The sequence below is a fragment of the Odontesthes bonariensis genome, chromosome 4, assembly GCF_027942865.1.
Source record: "Odontesthes bonariensis isolate fOdoBon6 chromosome 4, fOdoBon6.hap1, whole genome shotgun sequence".
Lineage (NCBI taxonomy): Eukaryota > Metazoa > Chordata > Actinopteri > Atheriniformes > Atherinopsidae > Odontesthes > Odontesthes bonariensis.
Window position 1 is genome coordinate 20,202,526 of NC_134509.1, and position 27,628 is coordinate 20,230,153.

Sequence of the window (27,628 nt, forward strand, 5' to 3'; positions counted from 1 at the left end):
AAATCAACTTGTTTCATCAGAAGTTATCCTGAAATTAATCCACTCATTGAAAGTGACAGATTCAAAACACACTCATTCACATTAATTATTTAGTCTCTACAATCTTATGCTATTGTATTCTATATCACAACATTAATTATTCAGAAAGGTTATATTGACTGACGTTATTTTGAGCACAATTTCCCTTCAAATAAGTAATTTGCTTGATTTGTTTTATTTATAGATCGTGTTAGTCTCATCTCCTCACTGCTACATCGCAGCTAGTTGCCTGTTGAAGTTATATTCCAGTTTTGCCAGCAGGAATACTATCTTTATCCCCCGACTGCCTTTTGAGGTCTGCATGTGTGCGGTGCCAGTGTGAGTCCAGCCCCAGCTGGGATGGGCGGATACTGAACAGATTGGGGATCAGCGGGCCAAGGGTGGAGGGCCCATATTCAGGTAAAGTAAGCAGAAGGGAGGCATCTCTTTAAGGTTGGAAGGGAGCCCAGAGAAAGCTTGGATGGAAGAAGGCCGGGTCTTAAAATAGCGTAAACATGTTTGGTTAATGGTTGGAAGCCACACTCATCCAATCTGGATCAAATTAAAGTTTATAATTCAGGGATATGGTGGGTGATTTTCACTAAATAAAACTTGCAATGTATAAATAAAGCCGATCAGTGTATTTTGTGTGTTGTTAGCTTAAAGGTAGGGTAGGAGATCCTGGATTTTGAGTCCAGCGAAGCTGCATTTTGAAAATACACAGGTCAAAAGTCCCAACCCTTTTCTTCACTTTCCCCCCGAAGCCACGCCTCTAGAGTACATGAACGCGCACGAGCACGAAGGTGCACGAAGGTGCACGAGCGCTGTTCTGACAGCAAGCATCGATCGTTGCCGCATTTAGTATTTTGTTTATGCTAACTATACGTTTAATAATGCTAGGTGCTAGCCGAGCTGGCTCTAGTTTAGCTTCCTGCCAAGCTTCTGGGCACGCATAATTTGTTCACGAAGTAGGGTACGCGCACAGGGGGAAGGAGGGGGAGGGAGGAGCAGATTGCAGTTTGATAGACGGCATCAGAATCAAATCATCGTTCAGTATGATTGGATAGTGTTTTTCCTAGATTGTACGTTCTAGAGGCCACTAAAACTTTTCATTTTTGTGTCAAAACTTTTAATTAATTGGTTGCAATGGGGGTGTGAAGAGTATTTCAAGCAATATGTAAAAAAAATGCTCCAGAAAAAGAACCCCTACCCCACCTTTAAGTTAGCCCTTTGCACTGGGAAGTGAAGTTCTAGTATTTGTGAAAAAACAGGAAAAATTATAGAACCTTCAATGTGTCACAGTACTGGTGCTGGGCCGTTTGGCATATGAAAAGTATGTATTTCATGTATCAATGTATTTCATAAATATATGAAAATTCTTCATACAATAACCAGCTACAGAAATAAACAGCCAGTCCTCTGAAACAGTCTTATCTGTTGTTCATACCTTCTGATAAGACTCATAATTACATTTTATACAGAAATATGCCTCATTTAAGCATTTCCATGTCAGAGCTGATGTCAACAAGCCACAAAGCCCTAATAAGGAGGAAGGAGGGCTGGCTGGATGGAGCAGCTTTCAACTATGGGTCTTTGTTTTATGTGAGATGGCGACCAACATACTTCCTGTCAATAACACAATAGGGATGAATCGATCCGCTTTTTTCACCTCCGATACCGATACAGTATCTGAGGTTTAGTATCGGCTGATACCGATTTGATACCAATACACAAAACAGCGCCGAATTATGGTAACAAACAATAAGTTTCATTGTGTTGAAAAGACTGGGATCATTTTTTTATGCAAGGCAACATCAGACTTGACTTAAACATTTCTTTCCTATTTTTTTAAGAATCAAATAAACAGATAAAAATGTACGGAATTACTTATTTATTTAATAATTGTGCAGCAGTAAAACAATCTTAACCATAAAAATATAACAAGTGGAACTGGTTATATATACAGTGCAATTACGGATTCAAAATCCAATGTAAAACAAAATATTAAAGAATAAAGGAGCTGAAAAATAATAGCTTCACTAGCTTGGTTGGTAGACTTTCAAAATAAATAGCAATCAGCTCTTTATATAGTTTAGTGCAAATGAGAATTAAACATCCATTACAAAAGCATCTGAACAAAATAATAGCTTCTCCAGCTTGGTAAAAACTAAAAAAAAAAAAAAAATCAGAGGTAGTCCCAACTTAACAAGTTCTTTTTACCACTAGAGGGGGCAGAAGGCCACAAGGGAAAAAATAAATAAAAAGAAACGGCCGACATTGATCGGCCCATTGTCACCGATACCCGATCTTGAATTTTCTTTCGATATCGGTACCGATATCCGATCCAAATGTTGGATCGTGCAGCACTATAACACAACGGCACTACAACACTTCTCTTACTGCCTGGTTGGGTTGAGGCAATAACATTGCTGCAGTACACTCAGAAAACAATCACGGTTTGAGGGTTGAGCTACAATACATTCCTTTTTACAGTGCCACTGTCACCATGGATGCCATTTTACAGGTTGCCATAGTTACGTGTAAACACATGTCACAAGGAGATTGCTATTTCCTGGTTGGCTTTTAGGCTGTATCACTTGGTTCGAGTTAGAAATCCCAACTAATTGTTTGGGGTTAAATAAAATACATTTGTTTTACAATTCATGGACGTCGTGGCACTATTTTCACACACAGAGTTGCTCTCGTGACTACTAGACGTCACATATTCTTTGAAGGTATTTACAGTTCTTATTTGCCTGCAACCACGTACACGACATATGCCAAGAGCAGGTTCTGGGAAGGAGGACTTTCTTGAACTGGAATACATTTCTGTTAATGTCAAAAAATGTGGGATTTGCTGTAAAAGCTGCATTGTTGCACCAAATTTGGTAGAGCTGTCATATCAGTGTTTAATAAGTTATAAACATTTGTTCTATTTTCTCAAGACCCCCGGCATCACAAATGAGTGCAGGAAACATAATGAGATGAACTGTTTCTGTGTCAGTATCAGATATGCGAGATGAACATTATGACCCTGTACGCAGTTTTTTCCTAAACCTAACCAAGATGTTTTAGGGCCTAAACCTTACCAAGAAATTATGTAAACAAACTCAGGTAGTTGCGATGCCTAAATCTAATCAACCAGTGAGTTTGTTGAAAATATCAACATTATTTATTAATTTATTTGACTTTAGCTTCATCTTGTTGAATACTTTGATGACCATATATTTACAGAAGCAACATTCCTTCCTGCGCTATAATCATTATCTACCATGTTTATGATTTATTTTTTTGCATGTTATTGGTGTTGGTATTTCTTCCCCTCTCTGTAGAGTTAATATATAAGCAAATAAATCTTCAAGGCCTGGCACTAAGAGCCAGGGCTGTCCCAAAGACTGCTAATTTCTAAGTTGTAGCTGCACTATCGAACCCTGAAGTTGCCCAACAACCACAACGACAAAGTGTACTTTTCATGATTCAGTGTGCTTGTCGGGATTATTACATGATAAAACAACAGAATTAAGCCTGAAGTTAGAGATGTATCCTGGATATATAATGCTGAGGGTCCATTTGATTGGTGGCACACAGCAGAGGTGGATGGTCATTGGGCTCCTAGCTCTAGCTGCCCACCCTCCATCACTCCCCTCGCAGGGTCTCCTGAAGTAGATACTGTCACGCCCATGGGATTTTCCCCATGTTTTTAGTTTTGCTTTATGTTTTAGGTTCATGTCTTGTATATAGTTTGCCATTGCCTTCCCCACAGTTTCTGTTTGCTCGTTAGTTTCACTCACGTCACCTGTTTGTCATTGTCCCCAGCTGCACTCAGTCACCAATCACTCCCAGTTCCCTATTTAGTTTCCAGGCTCCCCTCTCATTTTGTGAAATCCTTTTTCCCTGATTTTCACCCCTCATGCCACGAGGCCTCGTACCCAAGATAAGTGTTTTTCATGTATCATGCCAAGTCTTTTGTTTTCATTAGTCATAGCCATGTTTATGTCTTTTGTCCCACAGTTAAGTTTTTTTTGTCATCTGGCTCAGTCGCGCCTTTTTTTTAACTTTGTTTTTGTGAATAAAAGCCCAGTCTTTTTTGCCTTACACCTCTGAGTCCGCATCCGTGTCCTACCAACCCACCCCGTCACGACAGATACTCGCTGCTATCTGGAGCTCTGGTCACTTCCCCCTGCTGCCACAGCAGGCCTTTGTCCGCAGCTAGGTGGTGGATCACAGTTTTCCAGATTGGCTCCACCACAATCAAACTACCCTGGTCCTTATCATTTCATCCACCAGGCAACTGCACTCCTGCCAGCCTGCTTCAATGGCTCAACAGACTTGATGTTGGGGTGAAGATGTTTTCAAGGTGTGTCGTCCCTGTCCCATGAGTCCTGGTCCCATGAGTCCTGGTCCCATGAGTCCTGGTCCCAATCCACCCAATCAGGATGATGCAGTTTCGGCCTTGCTCTTTGTTTTACCCGCCTCCTGGCGTCCAACTCTTCTCCAATTTCATCCCTTCTCTAGTTGAAACATAGTAGTCAATGTTCCATTTGAAGTTTTAAGAACAATTATCCTTGAATGGAGAGGAGAGCTGATGGCTTGAATTATAGCTCCACTGTCCACTTAATCTTCAGTGTGAGCCAAAACTCATTTTCATACAATTATGGTTAAATGTACTTTTCCTCGTGAGGTACAATGTCTGTGCTTTTCACTGGAAATCATTGTACTGGAGACATTTTTTTAGATGAGACTAAAGAATTTGGAGCAAACTGAGAATCAGAGGATAAAATCTGGTAAGATGCTATCAGAACATGGATACCATCTTTGTCTTTTCCTCGCTGTCCTGTTGCTCAAGTGAAGCAGCACAACCACAGGCTGACATGCTTACTTTAATGGCTACAGTGCAGTCGCAGGAAACACGGGACAACACAGATGCTATAACTGATGTGCTTTCATGTTCATGTGAGCTACGGTGCTTTAATTCATAAACATTCCACAACACTAAAGCCTCAGACTTATAGCAAGCCTCAAAGGGGCTGTGACAGGAGCCAAGCAGGTTTTCCAATACACTTTGGCCTCACCAAAGTGTGGCAAGGAAGCAGGAAATGCATACAGAGACAAGACGCGGAAGCAGAGGAGCCAGCTGTACATCATCTACAGCAAGAATGAGGTGAGTGTGAAAGGGGAGGAAGAAAAAGTGGGAAGGCCAGTGCTTGAGATTCTCACATTGTTGGAGCGAAGGGAGACCCGTCCTCCGCATCGAGCGCAGAATTTGGTCTGGCAGTAGGAGCAGAGGTGGCCGCAGCCGTCGGCAAACTTGGTCTTGCGGCAGATACCACAGGTGGGTGCGTCGTCCTTCTGCTGTGTCTGCTGACGCCGCGTCTCGGCCCCGATGCGACGCACCTCCTGTTTGTAGCTCTCGAACTGCTGGTGCAGCGTCCTGAGGACAGAGGTAGAAAGAAGTAGAAGTTTAGCTACGGCGTGGGAACCTTTAGTGGAATGTTATTGACACGAACCTGAACACAACGTGGAAGAATGTTTGAATACTTCAGTTTTTTTTTTTACAACAACGGAGCGTTTCTGTTCGACAGTTAGAGCAGCACTTGAAAGGGTTCTTTGAAATAAAATCACACAGTCATTGAATTAAACTTCAGCTCGGTCTGCTGCTCTGGAGCTCAAAGCCTTTCATCCTGCTTCCTGTCTGTGATGGAAATAACTTGTGTGTGAATTGCAAATCAGGACGTGAAAACACCCACAACATTACCTCAATAGAGCTGTTGAAGCGATACTGCATTTGCGTAGCATGGCGGACATGCAGGGAGACAGACGTGTCCTTTAAGTGTCTCGCTGAGTGGGAGAGCTACAGTGCAAAAGTGTTGATCCACACCTCATTTATTTATATTTTGTTTCCAAGCAGCCAGACCTTGTAATCATAGAAAAAGGGTTTACTTTCTCATTTTCAGTCCAGTTCTTGTAACCGACCATTTTCAGAAGAATGTGTGTGGTTTTTTTTTTATTAAGCTTAACTCTGACTAATGAATCATTCAAATATAAAATAGGGCTCCTAACTCAAGGGATGAACCAGTGTTGTGTCCACACATAACAGACAACTTAGCAAAGAAGCCATTTTAAATTGGATCTTCAGGCACTTTGTTACCAGCAGCCTGTCACAGAGACACATCATTTGTTCCCATTTCTTTAGTTGCATCTGTGAAAAACAGCAAAGATAACACAGTTTGACAGACAGAAAATAGGATTTCTGCAGCAACAAGGTGATTCCCAAAGAGCTGTTAGCTGAAAACTTGGCATATCTCAGCATGGTGTGCAGTGTCCTTAAAACATTTGAGGAAACTGGACAAGTGGAGGACAAAAGAAGAAGTGTCAGGCCTAAAGAACTATCTACAGCAGATGAACAGGATCTGAAAGTGATGTCCTTAAGAAAGAGGAAAAAATCCAGCAAAGACCTGACACAGGAGCTGAGAGATGCATCTGGACCTTCAGCTGATCCATCTGCTGTTGGCCCAAGCCTCATCAGAAATGGGCTCCATGGAAGGGTGGCTGTCAAGAAGCCGTTCTTAAGGAAGGGAAACAGGGAGAAAAGGCTGAGCTGTGCCAAAGGACACAAGAAGTGGACTGAAAATCAGTGGCAACAGGTCTGATGGAGGGATGAATCCTCCCCAGAGCCCGGAGCTCAACATTACTGAAGCAGTGTGGGATCATGTTGGCAGAGAACGGAACAAAAGGCAGCCCACATCCAAAGAAGAGCTTTGGGATGTCCTTCAAGAAGCCTGGAGAACTATTCCTGAAGACTCCTTAAAGAAAGGACAGAAAGCTCGTCTGAGAGGGTTCAGGCTGTGTTGGAGGATAAAGGAGCTCAGACCAGATATTCACTTTAAAGCTGCTCAGAACTGAACAAACTCTGTTTCTTCTGTATTTATATTTATTGTTTTCTTGACAATCAAAATGGTGGGTGCTTCAAGACGTTTGTCTAGTTTGTAGACAGGTAAGAGATGCCTTCATTAAAGAAACTGCTGTCAGTTCTCTACCTTTAGATGGAGAAATTTACCACGTGCACTTTTTGCTTTACTTTTGTTCAAATTAAAATGACCAATTTCCTGTAAATCTATCAACAAATTGGAAGCTTACTGGATATTAGGACACTGGAATCCAGCATCAAGGACCTTTTAGGTACTTTTAGTTTAAAAAACCATTCAGTTGACAGTGTTTACCTGCGTCTGTTGAAAGCAGACATGTCTTCACGGATGTAGGTCTCAGCTGTTTGATGAGAAACAGGCTGAAAACATAACTCCTGATCTGTTGTCAGCAGCTTTTTCTGATACAAGTAATCAAACAGATAACGATCCTCCACCATGTCCCATCTGAAGTCCAGAAGCAATGCTGTGCCGCAACGTTTACTGGAATGTCTTCCAGAGGAAAATAAAAGACCGTCTTCGTCAGTCCTCAGTGATAAACAAGTCGTTTAAACAGAACACCAAGGAGTCCCCGATTCTAAAAGAATTCACAAGTTGTTGAAATGATACAAATTTCCCAGGAAATGAGTGTCTTCACCAGAGCCTCTCCAGCCATCTGTGGCTGATAGTGCAGCAGCAGACATGCACAGTTGGAACAGGGAGGTGACTGACGGTCTGGCCAATCAGCTGGTAAGGAGAAAAGCCTGGAATGCGGACAATCATGTTGTGACGTGGAATGTGGGACGATCATGACAAGTATTTCTAAATTTAAGTCAAATTTATAGAACGAAACAGCTTCTGTATTCAAACTCAAATAGCATGAAGTGTTTGGCCTGTTTTGTTTGAGTTCAAATGTTTCGCCTGAAGACAATAATAACCTTGGGGCTCAACATCAAAGCCACGTTGCAATCTATACAGCAGAGCCAGGGCCATTTAAAGTTCAGTCGAGCAGGTTAGCATAAAAACACATTATCACTCCACCATGATAGCATCATTTCACACCATTACATCAATGCTGAGCTCATTATCCGTGATCAGTCCGGGCCGTGCTTCACAAAGGAGGCTTCGAACAGATAAAGTGGTCACTGAGATAGATCATCCGTCGGACAGACCAGTATAAATAGCTTTAAAAGGAAATAAGATAAATGAACCTGAAGTGCACTAATGTTTAACCCAAAAGATGCTTTGATTTATCCAAAGTATGATAAGTGAACGCTGGAAAAAAGAACCCTTAAAACAACATGACACCGCCGCGGCACCGACGTCATACAAATGACCCCTGACCCCAAGAAGCTATCTATCCTGCCGATGGGAGGCCTGGGGCTGAGCCAAGCCCGGACGCCATGGGAACAGCTGTCAGAAACAGAGGGTGCAGCGCCGGTTGTCGTGGCAACGTGGTGGCATCAAGCACCGGGTGTCAGTGGGTGTTAGTGCACCAGCTGTTCCCGTTCTGAGGAACAGTCTTTTCTTGTGTTTCCACACAGTCAGCAGAGATGCAGTATTTAGGCTGCGCCAGGCAGCTCGGGACTTAGAAATAAATCTCTGCTCTCAGCCGAGAGCCATAAATGCAGGCGAGGAGCTGCTCATCCTCTCTGACTCTTCTGTACCAGCCCACATAAAATCCCAGCAACGTTAAAGAATCAAAAGCTGCTACCTGCTGCTATCAAACCTGCTTTAACTGCTCTTTTCGTTCGGTTGGTTTGAGCACAACAAACTGAAAAGAAACCACTGACATTCCGACCTCAGCGGACATAAACCTGCGCTAAAGGTGCAAATTAGTCCAGAATTTACTCAAATATTTGTCTCAATCAACACCCAGAAAATATGGTATATGACCCACATCAGCAGCTTTCTTTTGTTGACTCAGGATGAGAGTGGCCATCACAACGCCGTAGTCCATATCAAAGCTGATTTATGACCTTTGAGCCAGATCTGGTCAATACAACACATGCTACAACCCAATTTAGGCCCAGCTTGTGACCTTTGGGTCACGTCTTGCCCACATAACACTTGCCAGCACAGTAACTGTGCCATAAGTGCCAAAAGCAGCACAGATTAGGCCCAAATGTGAACGCTATCTGGGTCTTATTATGGGGGAAATATCTGGCTTTCTAGCTGCAAAATACTGATGTAGGTAAGTCAAACAGGTGTTATAGATGTAGCCAACAGTAAGTTAAAAAAAAACAGGCTGGGGCAAAGTTGTTAAATTATGGGACAAAAACAAAACAATGAGATGAAAGATGCTAAAATGCACCACATAATCAGGTCACAGGTCACCAGCTAGAAGCAATCAGCTACTTAACACAGTCAGTTTTTGCAAAGTTTGAATAAAAATATGAATCGATGCAGATGAATAACTTTTTACTTCGGATCCAACTTGTCATGCAGTGCGTTTTCATCAATGTCAGTGACTAAATGGGAGATGTTATCGGGCACTAAGAGAACGACACACGAGTAGTAGGTTCCATAAGCCATTTTTTAGGGCTGGGCAAGTTAACTCGTTATTATCGCGTTAACTCGCAAATTATTTAACGCCGATAAATATTTTATCGTGCAATAATGCAGTTTTTTTTATTATTATTATTTATTTATTTATTTATTTTTATTTATTTTATTATTGTAAAAGTCTGTTGCTCACAGGCTTTTATTTTGTAAAAGTCTGTTGCTGTCTGCTGCGGAACCGGAAAAGAAAGTAATCGACGGATCCACCAAACATGGACTACTCTGTCATTTTCATTTTAAAGTTCTTCCAGACGGCGGAGTCGACAGAACCAAAGTCATCTGTAAACACTGCCAAGTTGAATTGTCTTATCACCGTAGTAGTTCCAGTCTAAAATATCACTTAAAGGCAAAACACACAACTGATACCAGCAAGTCATTCAAGGAAACAGACAGTGGAGCGAGGCTTCTACATAAAAACTACATAAAAATGCTGATGTTAAAAGTGTGTTTGCACAACAAATGTTATGACACTTTCATTCATATGGCAGTACATTTAAAATAAAACTAAATGCTAAAGGCAATACACTACTTTTGAATTCATTTTTGGATTTTGCGTACAAATGCGATTAATCGTGGTTAATCAGGGAAATCATGTGATTAATTAGATTAAAAATTTCAATCGTTGCCCAGCCCTACCATTTTTACATGTAAACGTCTCAAAGAATCAGGTCCAAACTCGTGGAAATACTATGATATTTGATTGATTGAGTATGATGTCTGTGTTAAAGTCAGTCCCACATGTATTTGGACATATCAACATGCAAGAGAAAAGCAACCTATTGGCAGAAAGCAGCAACTCTTATCGGAACACACACCCATTCTTACGTGATTTCACTCATTTTCCAGACTTGAGACATTTACAAGCCTGTTACATTTACACTCTGACTCCAGATCTGTTTTCCAACCAGACCAAGTTTGATTTTCTCACATCAGTTGAATGTGTTTTGACTGCTCAGAGCCACCTTACACACAAATCAACACTATATCTAACAAGTTAATGCAATTTGCTTCCAATCACCGTGAATTTTCTGAAAAACAGCAGTAAACAATAATGAGTAAGAATGCAGGGTCAACTGGATCGTGGAAACATTCTATATATCAGTATTTTTCTTTGTATTTGCCAGCCATGCATCAAACTGCACCTCTAACATCCTGAAAGACACCTGGAAACTGTCAGGATCCGTCTGCTGTGCTTGTAGCTGCTGATTAAACTCTCTTTGCTGCTGATGCCATGTTGGATAGACCTGGTATTACTTTTTTCTGCTGTGAAGAATTGAAAGAACTACAAAATAATCCTAATTGATTGATGACTCTATCGTGCATCGTACTGGGAATATCCTCAACACGGTGTCCCAAGTCCTTTATTATCAGGGAGCTGGCTGGTTGAACTCCAAAAGCAAATAGTGTCATCATTTTTGTTCTCTCCTGTAAACCCCTCTGGAGTATATCCAGAAAATCTGTCAGTGTGAAGCTCAAATAGCTTTGCAGTATTTAGAGACGACACAATTGAAAATCTTTTAGAGAAAAATCATGGACATCGATTCCTGATCAGAGGAGCAAACTCTTCCCCATCATTCAGTTAGCACGAGTAAACCCTGTAATAAGGTGAATATAAGCAGTCTGTATCAATAATCATTTTATTCAAGCAATAAAACAATGACGGATATTCGGACCTCTCTCTTTGAGTTGGCTCAGTCCAACATTTTGCAGAACACTTTGGCAGCTAATCGAGGGAAGTGGGTTTATGCAGGTGTGACACATGACATTTAGGTAAACCGTCACTAAAATGACTCAAATCTGAACAAAAAGAAGACAAGCTTAACTCTTGTTCACTGAGCTGTGTTGGCCAGTGACTCCAGACAAATCTTAAACCGGCTAAAAGGGACATTGCACTGTTTCTGAAGCGCTGAACAGCTACTCAGCCTTAGTTCCTAAAATAGTGAAAAACTAATTTAGGACTGATAATCCTGAGTCTGTGGTTACAGGTTCTGCGTCTGTCACTTCGAAAATGTACAGTTTCTTGTTCATATGGTAATTCTATTTAGTTTGGCTGCTATGGGCGACAGTGGAGAGGAAAACCTCCAGCAGAACCAGACTTTGGGAAGATGTCCTTCTGCTTCGACCGGCTGAGGGTTGAGAGGACAGGATACAAACTAGGTTACATGTTCGTTACTCGAAAACTGATCACAACACGTGTTTCCATCCATTCCAATGTGTAATTAAGAGAAAAAACATCTGACGTGACTGTACATTTTTGTACAAATTTTGTCGTTTCCACTATTTTCTTCTGATTTCCAAATGGAAATGTTGATGGAAACACAAGTGACAGTCTGGATTCATGTTGTCTGAAGCACATATTCACCTCCAACCATAAACACTGCCTTTTATCTCGACTCGGCTGGACATGCATGAGTGAAACCAGCCATGCGGACAAAAATCCCTCAGAACAGACAGGGGGCGAGGCATCTCTCAGGGAAAGACATGCTCTTTGTGTTCACTCCTCTGTGTGTTTATTGATTACATGCCTGAGCCCGCTGCCTCCCTGGGGGTCAGCCACCATGCCTGGGAACACAGGAGATGACGGAGCACTATGATATTTCTGTGGAGTCACCAGCCTTCCAAGTGGCTTATGTGGAGAACCCCCCCACCCCGACTGGATAAACAGTGCATTTTGTGCATGCTACAGACACATTTCTGTGTGAAATCGCCACAGAGTTGTTTTTTCAAGCAGCAGAAAGGAGTACTTTCTTAGACATGTGTGGGAACACAGATGATGAGGAGCTATCGTGCAATAAACACAATGACATAGAAGCTAATTGTTCAATATATTGAGGGGATCACATCCGTTTTCAAAGAAAAAACAAGGATACAGGGCAATAAAACAGCTGATGGTCAGAAAAATGTGTCTCCTGTGCATGATCACAAAGAACATCATTATATGCATGTAGGAATTGGTGTGAATTTGTGTCATTTTCCCTCGTTTAAATAATGTTTTCATGATTAAATATCAGGCCATGCAGTTATTGGCCACTTGGATGTATCTAAATTAATATGCAATCTGGAGTTTTTTAGAGATTTGGTTACAATCTCTTGACCAGCTACTGTGGTTTTGTCTCCTTAATGTTCAAGTATCAAAAAATGTATGTAAGCAATAGAAAATAGTAGATTGTACAGATTTAACACATCTTACAATTGAGGAGACTGCTTGTCTGTAAGCTAACAGCTAACAGATTAGCTCTGGATAATTTGATTGCTAACTTGACCACCAAGTGGAAAACATAACAACTTTGGGGTAATAAAAAGACTCATTAATGGCGTGTTTCCCCTATGCAGTCCGGTACGGGTCAGTTCAGAACGGTTCGCTTATTTCAGTGTTTCCATTACCAGGAAAGCGTACCGATCCGTACCGTACCGTTACCGTACCGTTACCGTACCGTTACCGTACCGTTGAGCTCGATGGCGCTGTGCGAAACGAAAAAGTTTTCCAGCTGATCGCCGCAAAAATGGCAGAGAGTGGTTTCAACCGGACCGCGAGCCAGTGTCGCATTCAGCTGAAGAAGCTTGGAGGTGGTTCGAAATTATGGATGTTATTTGTCATTTGCAGTTATTTGCTATTTACGCTTCGGCACGCTCTCCGCCCACCCCTGAGGGTCCCCTTTGTACAGTGGGAACGCAAGCTGACCCCAAAGCTACCCGACCCGAATCGTACCGATACGAACCGACCCGACCCGTACCTGACTGCATAGTGGAAACGAGGCTTTAGTAGACACCACCTCTGTGCCAGCAATTAGTGAAGGTGTCCTAATAATGACCAAAATGTAACGGAAGACAAGTCCTACACTTATATGATCATGTAGGTTGTTTGCTCCTTTAATGCCCTTAAATACAACCCATCATGACACCCTGCAGACCAAATAACCCTATAACTATATAACCTATAAGCAGAAAATGGTGTAACTCATGTAAGCGTTTCCAGATTAGAGCAGAACCGTCTGGCTCACCTTCAGTTGACAACACAACAACACTCACTTTACTCGGTTAAGGTTGGAGAATGATCACGGTTCGGACTGAAATACATTCTTTTTACAATGTGACCGCCATCGTCACCCTCTTGGACGCTGTTTTCATAGTTCACGTGTGGTTGCATATTTTACAAATGTGTTCAAAGATTGTTTCAACCTGCTTGAACAAACAAACCATGAGGTCATATTTGGGCGGAGGACAGTCAATCAATGAATCTGAAACTGGGATCCATTGTGTGCTACTAGTGCCTCAATAATGGGTTGTCTGTCATCTCAACTCAACTTTTTTATGGTTCATCAACATTATAAAGAGGCACAAAATGTAATTTCATGTGCTCATTGAGCTCTCCAGAGGAGAATACCCCCATTGTGTTGCACAAAAAAGAAAACCATGCTCAGAACTAAAGCAGATTTAGAGTAACTGCACACATTTTACCCGTGGTAATAGCATTGTTATTAGCATGCATGTAAATGTAGTCACAGGTAAAGATGTGGATGTGGTCCGTGTGGTGTGAACCAGCCGAAGTGTCTCCTCCCTCCAGACCCGGACTAAAGATGAGCAGGGACATAGAGCCAGATGTGGGTCAGCCCAGCTGTGTCCAAACACACATGCAACTATAAACAGTGACACAGATCATGACAATGCCTCGAGCCTCTCATGCACAATTCAGCTCAGCAACTCCAAGCATCCCTTCCCTCCCATGTCCTCTTTTCTCCCTCAGTCCCTCCATCTCTGCTTCCACTGTCTTCATCAGTTGTTGGTGTTGAGTTGTTAATTAGCACCGCTATGAATACACTGGCCAAGAATGGGGAGGAGAAAACTGTGTGTTTGACTATTTTTGGTCTCATCAGCTGATTCCCAACGACGCCTTGCAGAAGACTGCCAGCTGGACAAGGCGCAAAAAGGTTTTAAAAAAAAGCAGCTCGTTGTACATGGACAACAATGCTCCAACTTTAAAATGAATCTAAACCAAATATTATTACAGTCATGGTGTGTTCATGAGTTACTGATATTTCCATTTAAATGGTTCCCCCACATTATGTCCCCCTATACAACTGCACTGTTTGTGCATGTCCTGTTAGGGATTGTGAGTTTTCTGACTTGATTTCTATGTCTTGGTTTTTCTGTGTTTTGTTTGATTCTGGTTTGTGTTCTTCGTATTTTGAGTTATCGGTTTGAATTAGGATTTATTCTCTGATTGTTATACTTGCTTTTGTCTTTCCTCTTAGTTTTGTCTCGCCTCGGTAACTGTACTCAGTTTAGTTTCTGCTTTACTCTGCTCCACGTTCTCAGCAGTAGTCGTCCTCAGTTCCCCAGTTTGGTCCTCAGCTCCACACTCACCTGATTTCAATGTGTTACAGCTGCAGTCGCTCACTCATCAGTTCCCTACAGTGTTTATGCTCTTTGGTTTTCATTGTCAGATCCTCACCGTTACTTTCTTCGTGGTTATTCTCTGTAGTTTGTTTCATCGCTTGTCAGATTCTCGCCATCTGGTTTGTCTTTAGTTTGGTTTTTGTTTTCACAGCTTAGTTTTCGGGCCTCTGGTTTAATGTTTTTTAAATAAACCAACAGTTTAGTTTCCTCGAGCCTGCGGTTTGCCGCTCTTCTGTCTTTCACCACCAAACCTTAACACATCCAAGGTCTTAAATGCATTCCTATCCCTCCAAACATGGAACAACTCACCTTAAAAGTTTCCTCTTTTTACTGCTGCCATCTTGATCTGCACAAAGCTCTACTGAAGCCGGTGTTACTAGATCTTCTCACAGAAACAGGCGACCCCCTTTATGAAAACGAGCCCAAAACAAGCAATCATCTTCTTCAAGGAAGATGAGCCTAAAGTCACTTTTAAAAGGCGGACATAGCAACTCTGGAGCCTGAAGCAGCATTATGTGCTGTAAGTAGGGATGGGAATCGAGAACCGGTTCTCAAATAGAACCGGCTCCCAATAGTTTGATTCCATGGAATCGTTAATCTGCCTGCCTAACGATCCGGTTTATAGGTTCTGCTAATGTCTGACGCATTTGCGCAATGACGTCACGTGCACGCTTCGTATTTTGGCTCAGAATGTTTCCAACATGGCGTTGAGGCAGAAGCGCTATAAAGTTTGGTTATATTTCACCAAAAAGGACAAAACTAGGGCCAGTTGCAACACGTGCAGAGCTGTGATCACATCAAAGGGGGGAAATACCTCCAACACGCTGAAACATTTGACAACACAGCATGCAGTTACTTTGCACGAATGTAAAGTCTTTGACATGCTGCTAAGCGATGGCGGCGAACCTCACGGGAGAGCTTGTGTCTCAAAAGTCGCAGGTAACGTAAAACTTCCAGGTCTTGTTGATTGTAATAATGTTAGCGACATACTGTATGAATAATTTCCATCTGATATTAACATTTAGTTGACGAGGACTGCAAGAGTGAGGCAGGCTCAGAGGCAGGCTCCCGCATACCTGTAGCTCCCCTTTCATCGAGGCAGAGAAAAGTAAAATGACAGAGGCGAAAATAGATAAAATGTTGCTGCATACTTGAAATTAAAGTGTTACTGCAACCAAAGCCATTTGTACAATATTTGTACTATATATAACTGGATGAGAATCGATAAGAGAACCGAAAAGCGATATCGATAATGGAATCGGAATTGCTAAATTCTTAACAATTCCCATCTCAAGTTGTAAGATTGTCATCAACATATGACGGCTTGTTCACTTCTGAGATACCTTCAGTTTATGACATAACTACACATAAAGACTCATCACTTCCTGGTTGAGTTTAGACGGCATCATTAATTGGTTAGGGTTAGAAACTGATCACATTTCAGGCTAAAATACATTCTTTTCACAATGCCACCAACACCCTCATTTTGCTGTTCTGGTCACACATCACGTTACGATGAAACTTCGGTTTTCATGGTTGGGTTTAGCCGATCACTTCCCTTGATTAGCGTTAGAAATAAAAACTACTTGTTTAGGGTTTAAAAAAGTGCATGTTTTGCAGTAAAATACATTCTTTTTAATCGCCACTGGCCCCCTTAAGGAGACCGATTTTACAATTCACATGCACTTCTCTCATGACCACAAGAGGTAATAATTTCCCATTTCAGCAGGTGAGAACATCATGAAGATGTGTTTGTTTATTTGTTTTTGTATGTGCAGTAATTGGTCCAACACAGCCAAGATGAAATGGGGCATATCTTCATTGATCACACCAGAGTCCCAGGCTTGTGCACTAAAGAGATGGCTTTTTATATCAACCTGATTAAGACCTCGCTCTGAATAACACACTGCCATGTAAACAACATTTTCTAATCTCCTCAACTTGAATAAGGTCATTTTCAGTTGAAATAAGCCATGTGGAGTATGCCCATCTTATCATTCAATTGGAGATCTTCTTCAATTAACTAATCTGGCAGCAAATTGTTACTATTTTGTTTTTTTACGGCACTATGCATTTTATACATGTGCTTTTTCTCAACAAATAAGATGTATAAAAAGCCTGGAATGGGAACTTTGGAGCATGTGCAGACCACCAAGGACAGTTTGTGTCAAATTGAAGGTGAAGTTCTAAGATTTTCAGTCTGCTTATTGCTCACACAATGATATTTTTCCATCTTTATTTGTTATTAGCAGGTAATGGCTGCAGCTCCTAGCAAGTGGAAAGAGTTACAGAAGCTGCAGGACCAGAGCTGTAAACCCAGATGCGATGTCCTGACATCTACTCTATATTTAGAGATGCTGCTCCTTTTAAATTTATAATAGCATTATATACTCCAACATGTGCGGACTCCTGAAGGTGGAAGGTTGGGTTTGGCAAAAAGAAGACAAGATAGAACATGAACAGGCACTTTTCTGGAGATTTTACTTTGAAGAACAAAACAGTTCTTTGTGCTTTGGATCAATAATCCACGCACTCCGAGAGGCACAAGAGAAAATGTCTCTGATGGAGCTAGAGACCGGGGAAAGACAAAAGACATGTTGACACATGCTGTGAGAAGGCAAGTAGAGGGGGACTTGGGGATGGAGGCAGAGTGATCAGAGGAGGTAAATGAAAGAGAGCAGACAGGAAGAGGAGACATGGGGGAGAAAAAAGACAGAAGACGGGAAGAAGAGGTAACAGAGAATCCCATAAGTCTTTCCATCTCTTTCTGAGATGGATTGACGAACTGCCGTCTGCAGGGAGGAGAAAGAGGAGGAGGAACAAGCGAAAAAAGCAAAGGATGAACAAAAAGAGCCAAGTCGGAAACAAGCGTGGGCCAGAGACCAGCAGAGGAGAGAAACCGATGCATCCGGAGCTACTCTATAAATACGACTGAAGAAGAGGAGTGGATGATGGAAAGAGGTTGAAGACAGGATGATGGAAAGAGGAAGTGGAGGAAGAAGAGGGGAGACAGAAAAAGAACAGATAGATCATTTCTGGAAACTCAGTTTAAAAAAGCAAAAGCATTAGTGTCTTACGGGAAATGAATTAAATTACTGTATGTGTAACTCCTTAAAGAATCTCAAGGCAAGAAGAATCAGAAACTAGAGAGAAGAGCAACAGATGGGAGCTTAAACGAATGCAAACATCTTTGTTTTCTTGTTTGTCTGCTGCAATTTTCTCCATGACAACTTTTACATGTTTAGCTCCCTGCACTGTCAAAAGGCTGTAAAACAGTACGTCACAATGCGAGCGGAATAAAGCCCCCAGATGGCCAGTGTGTATCTATCAAAAGGGCAGCAACTTCTCAAACAGTCTGGTCAATCCCCCGCGGCCGGATGGGGTTTGATTCCCAGCTGTCATTCCTTCCAGGATCCAGCATTAGAGCTACACCTCTTCACACATAGACATGCTGCTTTAGTGCACAGATTCAGGCCATTAATGTTCAACACATGTTTACTTTTTGGAAGAATCTCGGCTTATCAGCTGGACTTTCCACATTCTCATTCAATCTCAACCCAAAACAGCAACAAAATACAAAGCAAAAATGTGCAAAATGTGTATTAACAAAAGACATAAAACATGTGGCTAAAGCACCTGCTCAGCTACTTGAAAATAATTTAAAAAATCAAATCTTTCCTACATCTGTTCATCATGTGTCAGGTTTGACTTTTCTCTCAAGAATCTCGTTGCTACGTCTTCTTCTACAGAAAATGTGCATCGCCATCTGCATCTTGACAAACCACCTCCTAATATTTCACTCCAGTCTTATAGCAGAATGTGAAATATGCACAAACTTAAAATAAATGGGAATAAGACCAGTTTTTGCACCATAAGCCGGGCTTTAATTCTCAAACAAAGCAAAGTGAAGAGATCTTTTAGGAAGATGCAAAGAAAATGTAGAGAATTCTATAAGAATGACTTTAATCATTGAGAATATCTGTAATATTATATCATAGATGCTTGTCAGTCATGTGAATTCATTGTTTGCTGGTTCAAACTACCGCAGAGACACAGAGAGGTCCGTCCTCACCGTGAGTCGACAGTATTAACCATTAACCAATCCTTATTCACATCTTCTGAAAGTGACTGAAAATACATTCAATAAACTGCCAACTCGTCACGAGCTCACTGCTTCAGTTTTCAGCTAACAGAGAGTTATTTTATCTCGTGCAGGCTGTTCCAAGCTGGTAAGGCAGTAGTTGCATTTTACCACAGCAGTGTGGAAAATAACGGTGAACCTTCCCACCATAAAATTAATCTAGTCTGTATTTCAACATTTAACCAGGACGGTTTCCCACCCTTAAAAAGGTAATAATTCTAATTCTGGACTGTAACGAAGTAATTTTATTGCATAACAAGGTCATGTTGAGCAGAAGAATAAAAAACAAACAAATGAAAAGAAGGCTAGTCCTAATGTGACTCCTCCTCTCATCCGACCCCCTTAGATAGCTTTAAGTGGTATTCACTGTAGCACGTTAGCACTGTAGCACGTTAGCACTGTAGCACGTTAACTATGTAGCACGTTAGCACTGTAGCATGTAGCCAAAACAGAAGGACTTACATGCAGTCCTCAAACAAAAACCCAAACAGCCATCCATGTTGACCAGTTCAAAGTTAGTTTCACCCAGAGGGGAACCAATCAAAAAGATAACATCTACTTTCACTACACCACTTCTGTCTTCTGAAGCTAAAGGACCAACAAAAGCACGAACATAAGCAAGCGTGCACCCCCATTGTTCCACTTATTACTGAGACTGCCCCCATATGACAGCAACAGAACTATGGCGGGACCCTTCTCTGTGTTTCAGAACAATGTTTCAGTTACTGCCATAGAAACATAGAAAAAGCAATATGTAGCTGTAGCGGTTCCCTCTGAGTCAAAAAGTGAGGGTAAAGGGGTACCCAGTGCATTGGCAAGGCAAGGCTGTCCAACACTGAACAACAGGCTGGAGAAATTCTGCCGTTTCAGGATTTACAATCAGACTGTGACACTACTGGGTTTTAGAAATAAGGACAAATTAAACTGTACTCTGGAAAAAGTACAATGAAAATACAAAATGATGTCCATCTTGCTTGTGTAATGATGGAGTCTCTCCTTGTGGCTACATAGCCTCATCCTGTGTTTAGCTCGTAGCTTTGGACTGCAGCAGCCCCTCCCCACTGCCGGTGCTCAGATGTTGATAACTCTTTTATTGATGTTGTGAGTGTTTTCCCCTCATACTTGGAGCAGAGTGCTTTTTTGGCATGAGCTCCTCAGTGTGTGAGTGTCTATCTTTCTCTATCTCTTACCACCTCATGCATTTATGTTTCCTCTCCTTTCCATTTATATCTCTCCAACCCTCCCTCCATTTCCTTTATTTCTTTTTCTCATACCTCACTGCCTCGTATCATCAGTGCTGTGGACCACTCGGTCTTCCACATCGCCGCATCTGTTTTTTGATCTTAAACACTGAAATACATACATATACAAATCAGTTTTAACCTACAAGGTCTCTGACCTCACACACCCTGCTGGGAGACACATAAACCATGGTTGTAGTTGGCCGAGTAGTTGACGTAATTATGGGCGAACTCTAATGCCCCCATACTATCCCAGCATCCCCTCCTCTGTTGCACCTCCTTATCTTTGGTTCTTCTCTTTATTTAGAAGACTGTAAGAGTGATCTGTCTTGGTCAAGAAATACCTCCATTTTTTTGTATTCAGACAGCAGGGCATGCATATTATTATAGTTCATGGAAGTCTATCTTTAAGGGCCATTTTTAGCTCATACCTTACAGCAGGCATGTCCAAAGTCGGTCCTCGAGGGCCGCTGTCCTGCAGGTTTGAGATGTTCCCCTGATTCAGATTAAATTGATCTCTCCAAAAGATTAAGATCTGCACAAGCCTGCTAATGATGCATTGATCTGAATCAGGTGTGTTGAAGCAGGGAAACATCTAAAACCTGCAGGACAGCGGCCCTCGAGGACCCACTTTGGACATCCCTGCCTTACAGTAAGAGGGTTCTCAGCATGAGAGGAATTATCTGAGCGGTAATGGTCTGTATTACGGCTGTATTTGACATCCTGAAATGGGAACAGGTTGGCTTCGCATCTCCTCGTTCCTTCAGTTGACTTTTGGGGCTTTGGAGGCGGAGACTGATGTCTCTTTTTCCTTTGACCAGATCATCTTATGTTCCACACTCCAATCCAACAGTTCCAGTTCGAGGAGGTTTTATGGTCACTTTGAGCTACAAGCTACGATATTGATTCAGATGTTATTAATCTGTGTGAAATGGGGGCTGCATTAAACAGCAGTTAAATCCCTTAGAGACATGCTCAACTCCATCTGATGTAACATTTCTTCCTGTAGCGATGGCTCAATTGTTTGATATGTTATTAGCGTGCGTATGTAGAGGCCCTTACAACGCTGTGTGGGGCCGCTCATGATGCAGTCTCATGACTTCCTCTGACTGCAAACACAGTCTGAGATGGAGAAAGACAGATGTAAAGAGCCTGGTCAGCCCAAGCAGAACGCACTCTCATTAAACTTGCATGCTGAGGAGGTCTGGGAGCACTAAAGAGGCTGCTCACTCAGGTCTCCCAACACACACCCTGAGTCCCATCCAGCCAGACACCACAAGCCACCAGCTCCCATCCTCTGAGGGGTGAAGGGTCATAGCTGCTTCTCTGTCACATGCCGTCCTCTCAGCTACTGATTAACCAGATCTCAAGCCTGTGCAGCTGAATCTACACAAACTCAAGGCTGTTTCCCAAGTCACACAAGATAGAAAGCCAGTTTATCTCCTCAGCGGAATAGATGGTTGTAAAAAATAGTTTGGAGAAGAGAATTTACCAGTGCTGTATATCAGTCTCCACTTTGGTTTCACACCAGATGTTGGAAGCTGGCTGCAGGGATTTGCTGTCATGGATCCTTTCGTTAGGTCTGGCACTGATGCTGGATGAATAAGACCTGGAGTGAGGAGGTCGGGGGCAGATCTCTGTCCCTCCACACAAACCAGCAGCTGATTTCACATCCATCTATTTTAATGCTTAATGGCCTCATGTGTAAACACCACAGACCTACATATAAAAAGAAGAAGCGTCCTACTGGATGCCTTCTTTTAATAAGCATAAATAACGAAAGCGTGCTGGGCAATAATAAATACTGATTATACAGGATTTTCTCTCCAGAAATGAGCAGTTAAGTTCTTGTTTTGTTTCACAACTGTCTTCCCCAAACATTGGGACAGCTTTTATAACAATAAGAAAGCAAAACACAGTCATTTACAGGTTATTTTTATGAAAAAACAGCACAGATGCAAAACATCAAATGCTAAAATGTTGGAGTTTTTTTCCTTAAATGTATTTATGCTCGTGCTGCTCTCAAATTAACCCGTAGATCTACAGAAATTCAAAATAGAGTTGATATCATGTTATTTCACCGCACTTTGCTGTGAAATAGTGCTAGATCTAGAAGATCTAGAAGATCTAGATCACCACGTTAACTTAGACACATAATCAGATTGTAAAATAACTGATGGAAAATCAAAAATTTAACCATCAACTTAACAGCTGGACAGCTAATTTACACGTTGATCTAGACTTAGCATTCCAACTGCAAAATTTAATCAAAATGCAATTATATCTTTTCAATATTTAATTTATTAGTTGGCAACTTCAACTAAACATTTTAACCAGAACTTTGTTTAGTTATAAAGCAATGTTCAACTTGCTTTGTGACACACGCCTAATAGTTGCCACATGCATGTCCATAAAACACAGACTGGTCAGCAAGCTGCTAACACAGAGTCTGATTGGTCGACAGAGTCAAACTCAGAGCTGATGTGACTGCGAGTCATCAAACAAACAACAGGAGTGTCTGTTTTTACACAGACAAACTAATGAACGATCGCAGATTCAAGACTGGACTCCAAAGCTTCGGAGAGGGTTACATTAGTTTGCAGCGCTCTTAAAATAAAACACTCTTGACCTCAGAAAGTTCCAGTGAAGGGGTGGTCAGTGGCGTAGTGGGTTAAGCAGACACCCCATGTACAGAGGCTACAGTCCTCGTCCCAGCTGGCTCCGGTTCGAGTCCTGCATCAGATGGCCCTTTGCTGCATGTCTTTCCCCCTCTCTCTGCCCCCTGCTTCCTGTCCATTAAAGGCAGTTCCAGTGAAAACATCAAAGAGGGCTGTTGTAATACATCACACTGCATGCTTTTATTCACAGAATGCATCAGAAATCCTGATATCACACCGAATATCTGTCAGGTTCTTTGAAGAACGCTGTATTTAAATACCAGTGTTGTTTCTGCTTTAGAGCTCACTGCCTGGAACACACTTACTGCACATATGCATGCATATAGTACAAAAAAACTACATGTTTTGTTGGTTTACAATGAAGAACTGGGAGAAACTAATGTGCTGATTATCTTAAACATATAGGATAGACACTCAAACTACACCAACATCTCATCAACACAAGCACAAATCGTGTACAGAAACATTATCTTTACCCTCCCTCGGTCTGGCTTTTAGTTCTTTGAACTTAGAACAAAGTGTAAAGATCCAGCCTGCACACTTACATCATAAAGACACACAAGACTTTATACAGCTGGATGAAAAAGCAAGTTGATCTGACTGCAAAGCAGCAGGACAAACTGGACACGAACAGGCGTCATTTCTTTGAAGGAATGCAACTGCAACACTGTCTGGGTCTGTGGTGCAGTTTGTGCTTTGCCTCTCATAAAACAGGCTGCAGTACACATGCTACAGTGCAGAGCCTCTGAGCATGTGGAGGTGGAAGGGGGTTTAAGTGCATGTGTGACATAGTGTACATTAAGACACTTCAAGCAGCTATGCACCTGCATGCAGAGGCAAAGTGCAAACATGGCACACTGTGATTATAAGAACTCAGCGTTGGGCCAAATCTGAAACAGGTTAAGCAAGAAGAAAAAGATTCAGATCATCAACAGCAGCCACTGAACTGAATACTTAAATATTTTAGGAAGTGCTTCCAAGTGTGCTATTTTCAGAGCTGATCCATAATTCAGCATTAGCATTTTTCTCTCAGAAACCTTGAAACTCTTCAGTCTTCTCTGAAATGTTTCTCTTTGTTCAAGCTGAGAGCCACCAGCTTCCATCTGTTTATACCTTTGATTCCAGAGACATTATTTGATAAATTGACTTTATACTTGAAACAAGCAGTAATATTAACATAGATGAACATATTAATGAAACGACACCAAAGCTGATCTTTGTACAGTCCTGTGTAAAAGTCCTGATCCAGCCCCATTTCTTTGAATTTTCCTTCCAACAAGCCAGACTTTCTTTGAATCTTTTAAAGTGGTCTTGAGCAGTAGTTCTCCAGGTTTTTTTCTTTGGACATTTTCTGTTTTTTCACTAATTTTCAGTCCAGTTCTTGTACCTGACCATTTTCAGAGAAATGTGTTTTGTTTTTTAAGCCACTTAACTCTGAGCTATGAATCATTCAGGCAGAAAAAGGCTCCTAACTCAAGGGATGAACCAGTGTTCTGTCGACACATAGCAGACAACTTAGCAAAGAAGCCATTTTAAATAGGATCTTTAGGCACTTTGTCACCAGCCTGTCACAAAGACACATCATTTGTTCCCATTTCTTTAGTTGCATCTATGAAAAACAGCAAAGATAACACAGTCTGACAGACAGAAAATAGGATTTCTGCAGCAACAAGGTGATTCCCAAAGAGCTGTTAGCTGAAAACTTGGCATATCTCAGCATGGTGTGTAGTGTGTCCTTAAAACATTTGAGGAAACTGGACAAGTGGAGGACAAAAGAAGAAGTGTCAGGCCTAAAGAACTATCTACAGCAGATGAACAGCATCTGAAAGAGATGTCCTTAAGAAAGAGGAAAAAATCCAGCAAAGACCTGACACAGGAGCTGAGAGATGCATCTGGACCTTCAGCTGATCCATCTGCTGTTGGCCCAAGCCTCATCAGAAATGGGCTCCATGGAAGGGTGGCTGTCAAGAAGCCGTTCTTAAGGAAGGGAAACAGGGAGAAAAGGCTGAGCTGTGCCAAAGGACACAAGAAGTGGACTGAAAATCAGTGGCAACAGGTCTGATGGAGGGATGAATCCTCCCCAGAGCCCGGAGCTCAACATTATTGAAGCAGTGTGGGATCATGTTGGCAGAGAACGGAACAAAAGGCAGCCCACATCCAAAGAAGAGCTTTGGGATGTCCTTCAAGAAGCCTGGAGAACTATTCCTGAAGACTCCTTAAAGAAGTGACAGAAAGCTTTTGATAAAGCTTCTGCACTCCACTGTCTTCTGTAACTTACTTCTGTGCAACATGAACAAATAAAAGGAGCAAAGCCAAGAAAAACACACACAAAAATACTTCCTTGCACACCTCCAATGAAAATCCGTCTCTTTCTGATGGTAGATGCCTGTACTTCCTGTAGGTAATATGATGACATTTGAGAATTTTTGGACACTTCATCATCTTCCAGTTTGCTCTTGGCTGAACTTGCAAGAATAACCTGATCTGGCCCAGCAGTTGGTTGTTTGAAATGTTTCCTACTTGTAAATTATTACCCAGGAAGTAGAAAAGCTTAATTTCACTTTTCCCTTTCCAGACTCACATGCATCTACAGTCTTCTTCCTGGAGGCCTCAGAGGACTCTTTGGATCTCATCATGGTCAAACCAAACGTCTGAAACTGTTATAAGATAGACACCAAAATGCTCTGTAATCATATTCCAATCATTTGTACCAGAGGTCAAGTTCTTGGCATTTAAAGGGGAACTCCGGGGCATTTGAAGCGCGTTTCCATTGCTAGAGGTTGTCAAATACTGATAGTAGGACACAGAGAGGTGCAAATCTGCGCTCCCTGTGTGGAGATCGCGCTGTTCGCACAGCGTGTCATGCGAGGCTAATACGTGGTGGCTAAGGGGCAAGTGCTAACCCTTCCATGTAAAACAACAACTTGCACACTGCAGAAACGTCACACCACTTTATAAACCATCCGACAATAAAGTCACAAGCCTTACCATCAAAACCAAATGCATGGTTCTCACATTACTGGCATGGGGACGTTACAAAACAACTTTATAAACAGCATGTAACTCACCGGCTGGTTGTAGACTCGCGCATGTGAAAGCCCAAAAGAGTCGATGGACGATAATCCCATATACAAAACAATTATATTCTCTAGAAAAACTGCGTTCAAGTATTTAAAACATTACAACAATACATGCCCAGTAATATTGTTGTAATGTTTTAAATACTTGAACGCAGTTTTTCTAGAGAAGATAATTGTTTTGTATATGTGATTATCGTTCATTGACTCTTTTGGGCTTTCACATGCGCGAGCCTACAACCAGCCGGTGAGTTACATGCTGTTTATAAAGTTGTTTTGTAACGTCCCCATGCCAGTAATGTGAGAACCATGCATATGGTTTTGATGGTAAGGCTTGTGACTTTATTGTCGGATGGTTTATAAAGTGGTGTGACGTTTCTGCTGTGTGCAAGTTGTTGTTTTACATGGAAGGGTTAGCGCTTGCCCCTTAGCCACCACGTATTAGCCTCGCATGACAGGCTGAGCGAACAGCGCGATCTCCACACAGGGAGCGCAGATTTGCACCTCTCTGTGTCCTACTATCAGTATTTGACAACCTCTAGCAATGGAAACGCGCTTCAAATGCCCCGGAGTTCCCATTTAAAGTATTTATGAATAGGGGTTGTTTTTCATCATTTATGTTTTCCAAACATATTTTAATCTCTTTCAGTTATTAAAATGATGATAAAATGTGTGTCACCACTTCTCTTTGATATGCTGCAGCATCTTTGTTAAGTTTGATAACATGTGGTGTGAAGCAGGTTTAAAAGCACACAGTCTGCAGATAAAACCTCTCACATTACATCTAATCTAATCTAATTCTTTTATAATATCTAATCTATCTTGATTACTGCAGATTTAAGGAGGTCAAACTCTGAAAACTACAGCCCATCCGGCTCTCAACCGTGTCCCCTTCGTCTGCACACGTCACCTCTTGGACAGCAGCAGCCCAATCAGAGGGCAGAAGGGAAGGAGGGCTTTGCTACCCTCTCAATGCACCCTGCAGCCTGCAGCTTTCAGGAGCCCTGGCAAAGAGAGATTAGCTGTGTATGTGTGTGCAGGACCTCTTCCACAAGCCCTTCCCATTCTTTCAGTCTCCCCCTTTTCCCTCTCTATCCACCACTCTAATCCTGAAAAGCTCAAAATCCTCCCTCTGCTCCCTCCGTCTGTGCCCCGTTCTGATGTCTTCATCTGTCCATCTGGAGTCAAGAAAAAGTCTGCACTTGAATCTTTAATGTGCGTAAAAACAGCGTTAGCATTCCACTATATCTGCCTTAATGTCAACACAAGTGGATGCCTCCATCAATATCACACCTACCACTCCTTGAAATGGCTTCAATCTCTCTGCTGAGAACATAATCATGTCAGACATTATTTACATTTTGGAAACCTCAAAAGCTCCCAGCGGTGTTTTTTTTTCAAACCTCACAGCAGCTGAGAGCTCTGCAGCGTTTCAGAGCAGGACTGTGAATGTGGAGCAGATGTTCTTCAACAGGCCGCTCCAGTTGGCTTCATGCTGCAGGTTAAAGACCTGTATCTGTTTAACCTTATCACTGTCAGCTGCTCTGATCTCAGGCAACGCAGCAACCAGATTGGACGGAGCCGGCAGGTGGAACAACCCTGACGTAGAGGA

General features: G+C 41.9%; 1 protein-coding gene across 21 annotated transcripts in view; it reads right to left on the reverse strand.

The window, feature by feature from the left end:
• The window catches only part of LOC142378640 (regulating synaptic membrane exocytosis protein 1-like), a 95,947-nt gene that overhangs the window by 63,429 nt on the left and 4,890 nt on the right, over window positions 1-27,628 (reverse strand). For all 21 annotated transcript variants that reach the window (XM_075463374.1, XM_075463375.1, XM_075463376.1 and 18 more), the window contains exon 2: window positions 5,236-5,449. In XM_075463374.1, coding sequence (XP_075319489.1) covers window positions 5,236-5,449 — 214 coding nt within the window. The remainder of the gene's footprint in view (window positions 1-5,235; window positions 5,450-27,628) is intronic.